Source organism: Prunus avium, chromosome 4 (assembly GCF_965620075.1).
Source record: "Prunus avium chromosome 4, drPruAviu1.hap1.1, whole genome shotgun sequence".
Classification (NCBI taxonomy): Eukaryota; Viridiplantae; Streptophyta; class Magnoliopsida; order Rosales; family Rosaceae; genus Prunus; species Prunus avium.
In genome coordinates, this window is record NC_142287.1 from 18856555 (window position 1) to 18871579 (window position 15025).

General features: G+C 39.2%; 2 protein-coding genes and 1 pseudogene across 2 annotated transcripts; 2 read left to right on the forward strand and 1 right to left on the reverse strand.

Moving 5' to 3' along the window:
• Nucleotides 1–1621: 1621 nt before the first annotated feature.
• Nucleotides 1622–2670, reverse strand: LOC110760544 (uncharacterized). The gene has a single exon (XM_021962832.2). It carries the CDS (start codon nucleotides 2519–2521, stop codon nucleotides 1784–1786), a length of 738 nt encoding a protein of 245 aa, XP_021818524.1. The 5' UTR covers nucleotides 2522–2670; the 3' UTR covers nucleotides 1622–1783.
• A 5148-nt stretch (nucleotides 2671–7818) lies between these two features.
• Nucleotides 7819–8169, forward strand: LOC110760549 (uncharacterized). Its single transcript, XM_021962845.1, has one exon. The coding sequence runs from the start codon at nucleotides 7819–7821 to the stop codon at nucleotides 8167–8169; it is 351 nt and encodes a 116-aa protein (XP_021818537.1).
• A 476-nt stretch (nucleotides 8170–8645) lies between these two features.
• On the forward strand, nucleotides 8646–14202 carry LOC148294965 (uncharacterized; annotated as a pseudogene).
• The last annotated feature ends 823 nt before the right edge of the window (nucleotides 14203–15025 follow it).

Below are 15025 nucleotides of genomic sequence, written 5' to 3' on the forward strand. Positions count from 1 at the left end.
CTAAAAATTAAACTACTATTTAGAGACAACATTCCACATATGACAAGATTTCTGATAAGATTTTGTGTCCACGTGGCACGTCTTATCCCGAAAGAATCTTAATAATTTTTTGAGCTATAATTTTCGAGTGACACGTGTTGAATTTTTTATAATTTTTTGTTAAATAACATGAATTGAAACATTTAAAACATTTAAAAAGTATGTGTGAAAACATGAATTGAAAACATTTTAAACATTTTAAAACATTGAAAACATTGAAAACATTTTAAAATTGAAAACATAATTTTTCGGGCTCCAACAGTCATGACTAGTAATTTTTTATAATTTTTTCTTAAATAACATGAATTGAAAACATTTAAAAAGGTGACCACACTAAACCAAAAAAAAGGATGCGTTTCAATGATCTGACCTCAAACGGTCATGTATATCCAGCTAACATCATCGATGACGTCAACACTTTTAATGTTGGCTATTGGATATACATTTGCACGAGATGATTCGTGCTCTTGTCCACACTTGATAATTTATCTTCTTCAAAAGCATATGCAAGGGGCCCACAAAAAAATTGACCTAGGCCAAAGCTGGGCTACATGTGCTCCAGTTGGAGGGCTAGAAGGCCAAATGTGGCCTTCCAAATTAGGCCAAAATTTTGTTTAGCCCATGGCTGGAGATGGATTTTACATGATTTTAGGGCTATATTTGGGATATAGCCCATAGATGGAGATGGCCTAAAGACAACAAAATCATTACAACTCACTCCCCCATCGGATACGAAGACATAGGTAAACCTAATTTCGTAGGTATTTTTACGCTCGTGAGAGTTTGAACCTAAGATATTTGGCTCCTCCTCAATTTTGTTAGTAGCCAAATGAAGCCTTTGAGATGTGTTCTTGCAACTAAGCACTCATACCAAAAGCACACCTTCTGGTGTAAAAATAAAGTCACCTAACCATACCATCCAAATGATATCCATACAAGAGTGCATCAAACGATATTGGCTGCAGGGTTGTTCCCTGTACTTTTCTCATAGCCGAGAAATGCATAAGGACTAAAAAGGATGTGCATCTAACTGCATCAAACAGCCCATACGCGAGCACAGCTGCCACAAAGAGGCTAGAAAGAGGAGTTATAGTAAGCGGTTATAATGAGGGGTCCTTAATAGCCGTCCGAGTCAATGCATAGTTATTATTGAACTGTGGAATTGAATCCCCTCATTGTAACCCCTCAACATCGCCCCTCATTATAGAAGCTCCCCAGCTGCCAACCCAAGCTTTGCAAGTTTTGAACTCACTTCAGCCAAATTTGCCTGACCAAACAAACATTTGTGAAGCGTACTGAAAACCCAATTTTATATTTTGAAGAACAAAATCCAATTTTATCCACATCTCACCGTCCGATCAGATCTCTCTGACCCAGTTAATAGAATTAAGGACTGCCCATCAAACAAACATTATTATAACCAATTTGGACCATCTTCACTTCTTGGGCCTCAATTCATATTTGGTTTTATTCCAACCATAATCCACAAATTGCTATTCACACCCAGAATTTAAATCACCACACCTCCCTAGCAGCATTTCTATTTTTCCTTCTTCGTTACTTCTTATTACAAGGGGCATAATAAAATATAAAATATGATAATAAATTAATATTTATCATTCAACAACAAAAATTGATACAAAAGTCCAGTAATCCGTGGAAGCAGAAGAGAAAGAAAAAAATTCTTAATAAATAAATAAAATATAAATAATATGGAAGCACAGGAAATGGAAGTATAGATGATTTAGAGAGCCAACGCAACCCAAATTGACAGCCCACTCAAAACCCCATACTTCAAACTCGAACTGGAAGAATCATCACTAGATGGACCCTGCGCAGTGTCCGGCGACAGGCTCGACGGAGCGGGAATTGGTGGGCTACCGCTTGACGGGAACATTCCCGGCGACCCTGCCGGTGTTGCAGAACTCGAAGGAATGCCTGCTGGTTCGGAAGGGGTCGCGGCAATCTCCGGGGTCGCCGCAATCTCCGGAGCCTCTGCAACTGGCGAAACTCCAACTGGACTTTTCGCCGGAGCAGTCACCGGAGTCTTGGCAGGAGAGGCAACGGTGGGCGGAGGAGTAGGCGGAGATTGAACCGGGGGAGACACACTTTTGGATGGGCTCTTAGCGGGAGAAACAGGTGTCGGAGGAGTTGCCGGAGAGACGGCCGGTGTCGCCGCCGGAGGAGTTTGTTGGGTTGGCGGAGAAACTGTTGGAGCTGTTTTGGGGGCAGGCGAAGGTGGCGACTGAGTCGGAGGGTTCGGAGGGGATGACGGAGAAGTTGACGGAGAAGTGGCGGGAGTAGTGGCAGGAGGAGAAGCCTTAGAGGGTTGCGGTGGTGGTGTTTGTTGTGGCTGTGGTGACGGCGGCTTTGGCGTGGTTGTGGAGGGCTTGGGAGAAGGAGCAGGCGCATTGTCTGCTTGTACCACATTGAAATGTGAGACAGAGAAGAGAAGAAGAGAGAGTAGAACAAGTTTATGCATCTTGGGAAATCTTGTAAAATCCAACAACAAATCTCAGACTGTAGTTGTTGTTGTGGGTTGAAAGTGTTCTGGTTCTGAGAGATTGAGGAAGAAGGAGATGAATTTATAGGGACGACATTAGGGTGTTTGTTTGGTTTTTTCGAAACAAATTAAAACGTTGTGAGTGAGCGAGAGAGTGTTTTTAGAAAATTGGTTAGAGGACAAATGAGAAAATGTGACCGTTGGGGTGGAGGGCGCGTTGTTACTGGCTATAATGGGTAAAGTAGCCGTTGTTGTTTGGCACTGCATCACTGGCTGGTCCGGTTAATTTGTCGTCGAATAACTGTAAGATACTGAGATTCGCGGTTAAAATTGGTCCTGATTGGTTAGATGCTTCTTGTTTTATTTGTGTGGACTCTTGCACTCAAAAGGATATCAATAGTTTCAATTTTATGATGATGATGATGATGAGCTATTTGCCTTTAGAGAGGCGGGAGAGATTAGAGGTAAAGAGAAAGTTGAAGAACAAAATTTAAATCATGGACGAGAGTTGAACGAGAATTACAAATCTTCTTATGTCTCGTTAATTCCATTTTTTATATTCAAGAAATGATTTGGGGAAGTCCTTATTTCCCATGTTTTCTATTATTATAGAATTTAAATTAGGTATCAGACGTAAACAAAAAAGAAATTTGTATGAACTATAACCATTTATATTATATAGATGAAAAAAGATTCTAAGATGAAAACACTTTCATTCGAAAGAGCTTTTTGAGTTCATAATATATTATGATAAGAGATTTTCTATTTAAACCCCACACTTCTCTTAGTTCACCCCATATTCTAAGTTCACCCCAACTTTTAATTTAAATTTTCACAATTTCTAAGTAAACCCCACTATCTTCCCAAACTACCCTTAAATACACCCCAAGCTAAAAAAATAAGAAATAAAAGAGATTTTCTATTTAAACCCCACAATATACCTTTAGAGGAGAAAATACGTTCTGAGCATGAGAAATAGTAAGTATTAAATTAATTTTTTGATGATATTTCAGAGTCTTATTCATTGTCTGTTTTCAAGTGCATAAATATACAATTTAACTCTTCCGCAAGCTTTAGCCCATTCATGTTTACATATGTTCAATAAAAGATGGGTTTTCTCACCAGATAGAAAAGGGTATGCAAAGATGGGGTATGGCACTTTGAATCTGAATTTTCTTGTACTTTCATGCAAACTTAAACCTTCTCAGTCAGCTAGCAAAGATAGCAAAACACAGACATGTTAACCACTAATTAAAACATCCGAACTAGTACTTACATTAATGCAAAGTAAGAGCTAGCATTGCGACTAATAAAAATAAAATCAGAATTAAACATGGAAGGAGCAATGTGAATTAAGAGAAGCACTTACAGGAACCCAAGACTCATCATTCTCAACATGTCCATGGTTCTGATGGTGAGTTCTGTGGCTGATTCTCCTGTAGAAATCACACACGTCAACAACTTTTTCAAAAGACAATCTAAAGATATTTAATAATATGAGCCCTTCAAGTTTCAAACTGATATAAATTGTTGTTGCTTCCTATTCTTCCTTGAGTTTTGCAGTGCATTGGTTCGTTGTGGCAACATTCTTATTCGTGCATGTATTAATCTTTTATACTCAAAGTAATTTGTTTTCTGAATCTAAATTGAAAAATTATTTCAGGGTGAGCCCAAAAAAGATCGCTCACACAATTGGTGTCATCAGTCCTATGCCAATTAATATATTTGTGATCAGATAGTCTACATAGCAATAGTTGCATCTCAGATCTACTAGCTTTCTCAACCACTCTACTTTTGTGTCTAGCATTGTAGATTGTCTTCATTGTTGTTACATTTTTGCCATATCGTCGTTTAATAGTGTATAATATATCTTTTGGCCTCACCAAGCTTTTAGACATATCCATCAGCAAGTTGTTTTCTTCCTTGCTTAACCGTCCTGCATATGAATGTCCTTCAAGATACTCAGCAGAATGATGGTTATGAACTCCACATACAACCTCAACTTTCCACTCATCTCCAGGACCAATATTTAACCCCTTCAACTGAAACGGGCAACCACACTTCTTTGTACCAGTGCTTTTAGAGCGCTTTTTTTTCCGGTGATCAATACTTACATCTACTTCAGAATTCATTGGTTGTTCATCATCTAAATCTACATTAGGCTTCTTAATATAATGCCCACCTCTCTCACAACCTAAAGTAACTCTAGCCCTCCTCGTTATAATTTTTCCAGCTCCATCAGACCTTTTAATGACAACTACTATGCCACACTTTCGTCCTTGCACACAACTCCAATTAAGCAATGCTTCTCGACTATTAAATATCTATATAAAAGCATATATGGCAGTTGTAAAAGATTATCAACCACTCAGAAGTTACAACATCATAATAATAGTTTATTTACCTCATCAGTTGTGAATTGTTTAGTTGTGTCCAAAACACTTTTTGTCCTGGTATCATGGCTTGGAGTAAAAGTAATTTGTTCTGGCTGCTAAAAAAAAAAAACAGCTGCATCAATACCAAAAGTGTGCTCAGACATGTAGCATGAATGTGTGAATAATCTCAGAATACCATATGAGTGAGATGAGCCAAGAACCTTTTAATTATTCAACTAAACTGTAATCATCATAATATTACCAGGGCTGCGATGTGATTGAATGAGGTTAAGATTAACGCAAGTAAACTGAAATCAGAAATACTAAGTGAAAATACATATTTATTACGGTATTGATTGGGATTGTTTCACAACGGAAGAAGGTATGGAATTATAGAACACATCATCAGCTCACACTAGTCAAATAAATGACTTGGTACATTGTGTATGGAAAAGGGCAAAAACACATTATAGAAGCCCTACTTTGAGTGTGGTAGAAACTGATGGTGGGATTGGTTTGAGCCACAATAGCTCAAGCAATAATAATTTTTTGTGTAGAGATCAGACTAATATTCATGAGTGAAAAAGGTGAGTTCATCGTCTTGATCAACTGGAATATGCAAACATCACAAACTTCACAAAATAGAATTTGGTCTCTGATTTGACTTTCTGGTGTTGAAGTTGAACAAATACTTGTCTATTCCATGGTCAATGATAATTTTGACATTCGAGATGGGCTCATAATTACAAGAATTAAAGCCCTATATTTGCCCTTCTTAGAAAGCACACAGAATACAAAACAGAGAGTTGGTGCTTTTCAACTTGTTATGACGAACATGTGTAGAAACAGAAACAAGATAGAGGGGCCAGTTACTTGCACACACATTCCAGGGATTGGTTTGAGCCACAAAGGTTAAGGAAACAACTTTGTATTGAATTTGCATGATGAGAAATAAGCAAAATATAAAGGTGTTGAGAACCTTTGCCCAGCGTACACTATGAAGAAACTCAAATACTTTACCTTCATGGTGTCCCTGTGTTGAAGAGTGGTGGGGTGTGTGGGGTATGTGTGTATAGATGTATTAGGGTTAAGTATTAAGTTGGATGACTTTTTTTGTCTTTTTACACAATAATAAAACTTACAGTTTAATTATTTAAGTATTGGGGTGAACTAAGAGAAATTCGGGGTTTAAATAGAAAATCTCTTATGATAATTTGGTATTCTCTCAATTAACAAAATTGATTTTATTTTGGCAGACAAATGCTTTACAAAATATCAAAATCATTTTTATGTAGTGTAAAAGCACTTTCAAGTGTGATAGCTAAACATCAAACTTCTTCTTTGTAGAAGCTATTAGAATAAGCGCTTTTGGAATAAGCCATTTCCAAAACGAGCCGTAAAAGTTAGGGTTAACATCTTTGGATTAAAAAAAATCTAATAAGTTAGACTTGTTAACCTTGAATGGATAAGAATCCCTTATTTACGTTTGAGTGCAACAATTATTATTATTATTGTGGGACAACAATGTTCCGATGTCTGTGGAAGACCTTTGTACCTTAAAAACTAAGAAGATAAAGATAATTGAGTCTATGAACGCCGGGTTGGTGTGAGCCAAATAGCCTATGACTGGGCCTGATTAGGTGGGTCCATGATCTTTCCTTACTAGGCCCTATTGGGCTTCAGAGGTATTGAGCTTATGTGTGGCCCAACTTATTTCCTTAGTAGAGAACTCTCCACAACTAATCAATGGGTGATTAGTTGCATATCCCATTCCCACGCTCGCTTAATGGCAGTCTTGTACATTTCTTCCGATTCTTTTCCATGTGAAATTTTGCTCCCACAATTATTATTTTTAAGATTATATCAATTTGATCTATACCGAAAATCTCAATAAAAGTCGTGCATTGATAAATCGAATTCTATTTTAATTCAAAGATAATCTTTCATTGCACATACTTTTACAGAAATTTTGAATATTATTAGGTTTTGTTTTGTTTTTTTTAATGAAAAAGAAGGAATAAACTCCAAAGAACAACCTACACCAACATATCAATAGAAACTAGACGAGTTCTAGTAACTCATAGCAAATCATCAATCAAACTAGTCTGAACCCAAGTTGGAGCATCAACAAAGATATAAAGACCCAAATCTAAGTTATAGCTCCAGTTCGCCAAACAATCAATAAAACTGTTTTTCTCTCTATAATCATGATAAACACTGCAGCAGTTAATCTTATGCATCAACTCCCAGCAACTAGCAACTAAGAACATCTCCAGGAGAGTCACCAAATTTTATCCAAATTCTAGCTAAAATAGCTAACCACTTAATAGGTGGTCCTCCAGCAATGCTCTATATTTTAGCTAACCTCGAATATTTTATTATTTCTTAAAATTTAAACATTTAGCATAACCACTTTTCCAACAGCTAGTTTTCTAATGGCTAATTTTTAACAGCTAGTTTTCTAACGACTAGTATTTTTTTTCTTTCCAAAATGACATATTGTCTATCTATAAATAAGAACATATCTTCACTCATTTTCCTTCATCTACAAACCAAAAAAAAAAAACAAATTCCACCTTCATTTCTCATTATTTTGTCTCAACTCCATTTTCTCATTAGTTCTCAATATTATCTATGGCATGTCGTTCTATAGCAAGTCATTTTGTACGTAGTATTGTCTTCAACAACGATATCCTTGATGACCAATATGAAGATGATTTGCTTGCACGTATAGAAGCAGAGAATCTAGCCAATGAGGGACGAGCATCAAGACGTTGTGGTTCTGTTGAAGGTTGTGTTGTCGTTCCACGCAACATAGCTTGAGGTGGTCAAAATCTTTATGAAGACTATTTCGCTAATCAACTTGTATTTCCTGACCATTTATTTCGGGGGAGGTTCCGAATGAGTCTCAACATTGTTCTTCGACTTAAAAACGCGCTGGAAAATTACAATCCTTACTTTATTCAACAAAGGAATGCCGCTGAACTTCTCAGTTTATCTTCCCTTCAAAAGATCACAACCGCACTAAGGATGTTTGCTTATGGCAATGCCGCTGATAACTTGGATGAATATGTGAGGATTGGTGAAAGCACTGCCTTAGATAGTCTGAAAAGATTTGTCAAGGCAATTGTTGCAACCTTTGGTGATGAGTACTTGAGATCGCCAAACACCAAAGACATCACAAGATTGCTTGCAATTGGGGATCAACGACACTTTCCTAGGATGTTGGGGAGCATTGATTGCATGCATTAGAGATGAAAAAATTGTCCATCTGCGTGGCACATTATGTATTTTGGTCACTTCCATGAACCAACAATTATTTTAGAAGCCGTGGCTTCATATGATCTTTGGATATGGCATGCCTTTTTTGGGTTATTGGGATTCCATAATGATATCAATGTCTTAGACCGATCTTCCATTTTCAATGAACTAGCTGAAGGTCGAGTGTTAGGAAAGAAATCCCTTAACATCTGTAATTATGTATTTACTTGTAGTGCACACCACGTCATGTGGGTCAAACCAGATTTCTAGCCTAGATGAGTTAGTTACCTAGAATAGCTCCTCGTGTATCTTTTATATTCCTTGTACTGTCCTATATGATTCATTCATTCAATAGAGAAAATATTCTCCATATTTCACTTTACATGGTATCAAAGCACCATCCTCGTGACTCTTGATTTATTTTCATGGGTGAGAAAGAAAGTTCCTCCGCCGACAGAAATTCGGTTATGGAGTCTTCCAACCCTCTTTTTATTCATTCTTCTGATCACCCAGGCCTTCTGTTAGTTTCCAAAAAGCTTAATGGTGACAATTATGCAACCTGGCAACGTTCCTTGGTTATTGCCCTCACTGCCAAGAACAAGATTGGCTTTGTTGACGGCTTCATCGAACGACCATCATCTACCAAGAAGCCCGATGATTACACTCTTTGGGACCGTTGTGACAAGATGGTTCTTTCCTAGCTACTAGATACAGTTGACTTTGACTTGGCGGATGGTGTGGTTTACGCAGCAACCGCAAGAGAAATTTGGCAAGATTTTGAAGACTGATTTTCCCAAGGCAACGCTCCAAGAATTTTTCAGATCCAAAAGATGATCGTTTCTCACATTCAAGGAACCATGTCGGTATCCTTATATTACACCAAACTCAAGGCTTTATGGGACGAGCTTGCTTCTTATAATCTTCCTCCTACTTGTTCTTGTGGTGGCATGAAAACATATAATGAACAGAAAGATCGGGATCACATCATGCAGTTTTTAATGGGTCTCAATGATTCTTATAATGCAGTGCGTGGTCAAATTCTACTTATGAATCCTCTCCCAAGTGTTCGCAAAGCATATTCTTTGATTACTCAAGAAGAGAAACAAAGGGAAATTGGCTCATCCACAATTGAAAACTTCTCCATTGCTGCAGCCGTCCGAAATACCAAAAGTAATAATTTTTCTCAAAATCGGTCTCGCGGACATGTTGCCAACGACAATCCTATCCATTGTAGTTAATGCGATTGTGACTACCATACTATTGAAACCTGTCACAAGTTGCACGGATACCCACCTGGGCACAAACTCCATCGTGGTGACAGAAACGCTGCTTCTTCAACTAGCGGTAACTTCGATAGCAACCGTATCTCTGGGCGCAACTATGGTGGTAATTCTAGTACGCAACAAACACCAACAGCCCATCAAGTGGACACCAATTCCTCTTAAGTGCAACAAGCCAGTCAGCTCCCTTCCACTAGTCCAAGCGATCCAATGGCAAAAGGTCACTGTTCGGTTCATTTTTACACATGATTTTTCATGTTATTCACCCACTATTTTGAGTTAGTTCTTGACATTTTATAGCTTTTTACTTCCTTTTTGTATTTTCTTAGATTTTACCTTGGTTGGAATGAAAATGAGCTAAAAGTGCATTATTGGTTATAAACTTTGTTTTTGTTCATTTTCGTAGGTCAACTTCTTGGCCTGGGATCAGCATGCTCTGGTGCTCGGATGAGGTCACGATCTTCATGAGACTTGTTCCAATGGATGTTAACTACAACATATCCAAATTTGAGCTCCATTGGACAAGTATTGCCTATCCAACCAATCCAGCATGTTACCACAGCTCTGAAATCCGAATTTGGCCAGCTTTTACCTCCTTTGTGTTATCTTGATTTTCTTGTTACCATAACTCTTGGTAACAAGAAGTTACCTTAGCTTTGAGATATTTTCTGAAGCAATTGGCATCTTATTGAGGACAAAGCTTCATCATGGCAAGGGGACAATGAGCTAAGGCTTTATCAAAGGTGGTAGTTTAATATTAAAAGGTAAAAGCTGGAAAGGAGGAGAGAGGGAAGCAAAGGAATTGCAATCTGAAGTGGGGGAGCCTTTTGAACGTGGGGAAGGAAGTCATTGAAGAGATTACACAGAGGAGAGCAGATTTTGGAGAGCTTGGAGCTTGGAGAAAGCCAAGGTGCAGCCAAGCTAAGTGGAGAAGAAAGCTTCCACCATTGATGACCTTGAAGCTTTCATCATCTTCTCAAAATCTGTAAACTCTTTCTAATTTTATTTTGAGTTTGTATTTGGAATGAGTATGAGCAACTAAACTCCATAGCTAGGGCTTAGGTTGAAGCCCTAAACATGATTACCTTATTGTTTTGATACTTGAATGTATGAATTTCTAGATATTGTTGATGAATTCCAATTCACCAAATTAATCTATCCTTGATGTGTGTTTTTCCTTGGTTGGCCATCTTTGAAAGCATGCTTCTTGAGATTGTTGGGATTATGTGTATCTTCATGTTATCCTAAGCAATAAATGGATGAAGTAAGAATCATCCATGTGAATTGGTTTCTTGAATACCTAATGTAAACACCATGCTATTAGGGTTCTTGTGATGTTCATATTCTCTTTGAACTTAATGGGTTTTTCTTGTAATTGAATCAAAGTACTAAGCACACCTAGATTCGATTATAGGAAAGGCACAAGTATTGTAGCACTCGTACTGCACTTTACGTACATTAGAGAGAATCAATGCGTCTTGAGCCACTCGTACTGGTCTTGATTGCGAACATCTTCATCAACACGTTTAGAGTTCATCACTTGAGTATTCATGAACATTGGTAGAATTGTTTAGGGTGGATTCCGAAACCCTAGTGTTTGTTACATCTTGATTCCACTCTTTGATAATTCATCTCTGCCTTTCTTATTCATTTTTAAAGTCCATTTACTTTCATGCAATAGAAATAGGTCACTTCAAACAAATCAAACCCCCCCCCCCCCCAAATGTGTGTGTGAGTTGCGTGTTTGACACGTTATGTGTCTTTGTTACTAAATTTTATCTATTTCCGTAATTGTTTTGGACTTTTGGTCCGCCTTGTGTTCTTGAATTTTCTGTGCTGAATCCAACCGTATAAAGAACGTGAATTTTGGACGTACGGTTGGAAAGTTATAGGCAAAACATTGGACAGAGGTCGAAACTGAAAAACAGAGAATTCGACTCTGCCCAAAAACGACCGGTCGCTTTTACCTGACGACCGGTCGCTTTTCACGTCAAAATTTGAGTTTCGACTCTGCCCAAAAACGACCGGTCGCTTTTACCTAACGACCGGTCGCCAGACCAAAAACGACCGGTCGCTCTTACCTCACGACCGGTCGCTGGTCACTGTTCACAGCACATTTCCCTTTTTTTTTTGGTGTGTTTTGTTTGTTTCTTTTACATTTCTTTACTTTCTTTTTAGTTTTAAATTTGCATTTGTGCATTGTGGTGTGTTAGTTAAGTGTTCTCTTTGTACTCGAATTAGAACTTATAGGCAACCGACAAGTTCTTCGTGGGATCGACCCCGTACTTACATAATCTATACTTCGATAGATTCGTGCACTTGAGGGTATTTTTAATTGGTTGTTTGCACATTAAATTGTGTCCTTTTAGGAATGCAACAGTCACACCATGCCACTGACCCAGTCAACATCCAGTTTGGAATCTGTTTCTCTGGGCGCACTAATGAACAATGCAAACAACTTATAGCTGCTATGGTAAAATTTTCCACCCTTTCATCATCCGACAACTCCAATGCTTTTGCTAATGCGGCAGGTCTGTTTAATCCTTCTTGATAGTGGAGCTACGGATCACATTACATCTGACTCCTCTTTTTTTGTTGACGAGAATCCCTCACATGTACCCTCCGTTAATTTACCTTCTGGCTCATTTGTACCCATTGATTCCACAAGCACAATTCTTTTTAATAAGGACATTACTCTCACAAATGTTCTTCATGTTCCATCTTTCAATTTGAATATTTTGTCTGCCAATAAAATCACTAAATCATTGCGTTGTTGCATTATCTAATTTCCTGATTTTTGTGTCTTGCAGGACTTGGCTACGGGGAAGATGATTGGCTGGGGTAAACAAAGTGCTAGTCTATACTACATGTCACCGCTCTCACCATCACTAATTTCTTGTCACGTCCCACTGTTTTCCCATCTTTGGCATCAATAGCTTGGCCACCTATCACATGCCTGTCTCCAACTCCTCCATATATTGTTTCCTTTTATTTATGTTCCTTTTGACAATACTTGTGGTGTTTGTCCTATGGCCAAACAGACTTGGATTCCTTTCCCTTCAAGTAATATTACTTCCAAGTTTCCTTTTCAATTATTACATTGTGATATTTGGGGCTCGCACCGCATTAAATATCATTGCGGCGCTCCTTTTTTTTTTTCTAACTATTGTGGATGATTATAGTAATGACTTTTTTTAATGAATCAAAAATCTGACACTCAATATCTTCTCAAAAATTTCATTGCTTTTGTTCAAACTCAATTTAATCTCTCCATTAAAACAATCCGTTCTGACAATGGTTCTGAATTTCTTTCCATGCAACCTTTATTTCTCTCCCATGGCATTGAGTTTCAACGCTCTTGCATTTATACTCCATAGCAAAATGGTGTGGTAGAACGCAAACACCGCCACATATTAAATATCGCCCGTGCCCTTCGTTTTCAATCCAATATCCCATTACATTTTTGGGGTGAATGTGTTCTTACCGCTGTCTACATTATAAACCGTTTACCCACTCCCTTATTATCCAATAAAAGTCCTTTTGAACTTCTCTATAATCTTTTACCAACCCTCTCTCACCTTCGTGTTTTTGGTTGTCTTAGCTATTCTACTGTTGTCCATCCATCTCATAAATTTGATTCTTGTACTCATCGTTGTGTCTTTATCGGGTATCCAACAGGTCAAAAAGGTTACAAACTTTATGATATGGATAACAAAAAATTCCTTGTCAGTAGGGATGTCCACTTCTTTGAAAATATTTTTCCTTATCAAACTCATTCTCCTACTCCTTCCTCTGTCCTACCACTACCCCAAACTGACATTCCCCCTTCTTCTGGGCCTGCCGAGCCCACACCAATGCCACATAACCACCAAACCCACAACCAACTGGCACCCTCTACACCTGTGGACCTACCATCTCCTACTTCTTTTGACTTTGCCCCTGTAGACCCCCCATCTTCCACTACCCCTGACCTAGCCCCCACCCCACTGAACTAGGTTCCTCTTCCCGACCCGACACCACCAGGCCTATCCCTGCCACTGATTTGCTGCCCTCTCAACCCAACCTCACTGCTCCCCTTCGTATCTCTACTCGCACCAAACATGCACCTACTTGGCATCATGACTACCATCTCTCTCATGCTATTGTTTCTCTCGGCCAATCTTCTGAACCGACGTCAATTCCTACAGGTACAAAATATCCTCTTTCTAACTTTCTCTCTTACTCTCATTTTTCCCCATCCCATCGTTCTTTTTTAGCTCACATTTCAGGTCACATTGAACCTGCCACCTATGATCAAGAAGTTTCAGATCCTCAATGGTGTACTGCCATGCAGGCTGAGTTGGATGCACTTGCCCTCAACAATACTTGGTCCCTTGTGCCCCTTCCTATTGGTTACAAATCCATCGATTGCAAATGGGTTTATCGTATTAAGTATAACTCTTATGGCACCATTGAACGCTACAAAGCGCGTCTTGTTGCCAAAGGGTATATTCAGGTTAAAGGTGTGTATTATCTTGAAACCTTTTCTCCTACTGCTAAACTCACTACTCTCCCCTGCTTACTTGCCATTGCCGCTTCTCGTAATTGGTTTCTCCACCATTTGGATGTCCAAAACGCCTTCCTTCATGGCGATCTTGACGAAAAGGTTTATGTGGTTCCTCCTCCCGGTCTTTGCCGACAGGGGGAGAACTTGGTATGTCGGCTCCACAAGTCACTGTATGGCCTCTGTTTGTACCATATCTGACCCTACACTCATACCGTGACACGTGGAATCATAAGCTCCCCAAACATTCGGCATCAGCTACCGACCCTCATGCAAAGGCCTACAATCGGCATGCATTGGCGATTCTACGGAACAAACCTCGAAGGCCCCGCCTAGATATCCACAGACTCGTGTCAACCTCAAAAGGCCCTCCCACGAGTCCCACATCGAAACTAAGTGCTAAGAGCATCCCAAATGCCCTCTATAAATAAGCCCCTCCATTATAGACAAGGGGTAAGACTTTTCAGCTTGACTTTTATGCTAAATACATTGTCAGTGGCTAAAGCTCTTAGAAAGAAACTTACTTCGGCATCGGAGGGTCTTAGGCTGGTTCCACGCCGGTGCCATAGACCTCACGAGCCTTGGCTTCCTTTGATTCAGGATCGGCATCCAGGACGGGAAGAACCTACGTCGAACACTCAATCAATCCTTGATTGTCCATATCACCTGTAAGTTGCACCTATCTCTATCTGTTCAGTTTTAGTGCCAACAGATTGGTGCTGTCTGTGGGAAACGTTTATCGATCAACCCATATCTCAAACTTTAAGCCAAAAAAAAAAAATGAATCCATCCTCGTCCCTCCCTACCGACATGTGGCACGCATGCACATGAAACGTTTCAACTTTTCATACGCTGCAGCTCTCGCCCTTTGTTCGAGCGCAACTCCACCAGCGAACGGCAGGCGCACATTGATGAGTTTTCACTCACCGTTCGGCCACTCACCTCTCGTGCCGAACGGCAGGCGCACATTGATGAGTCTTCACTCACCTCTCGTGCCAAACGACAGGCGTACATTAATGAGTTT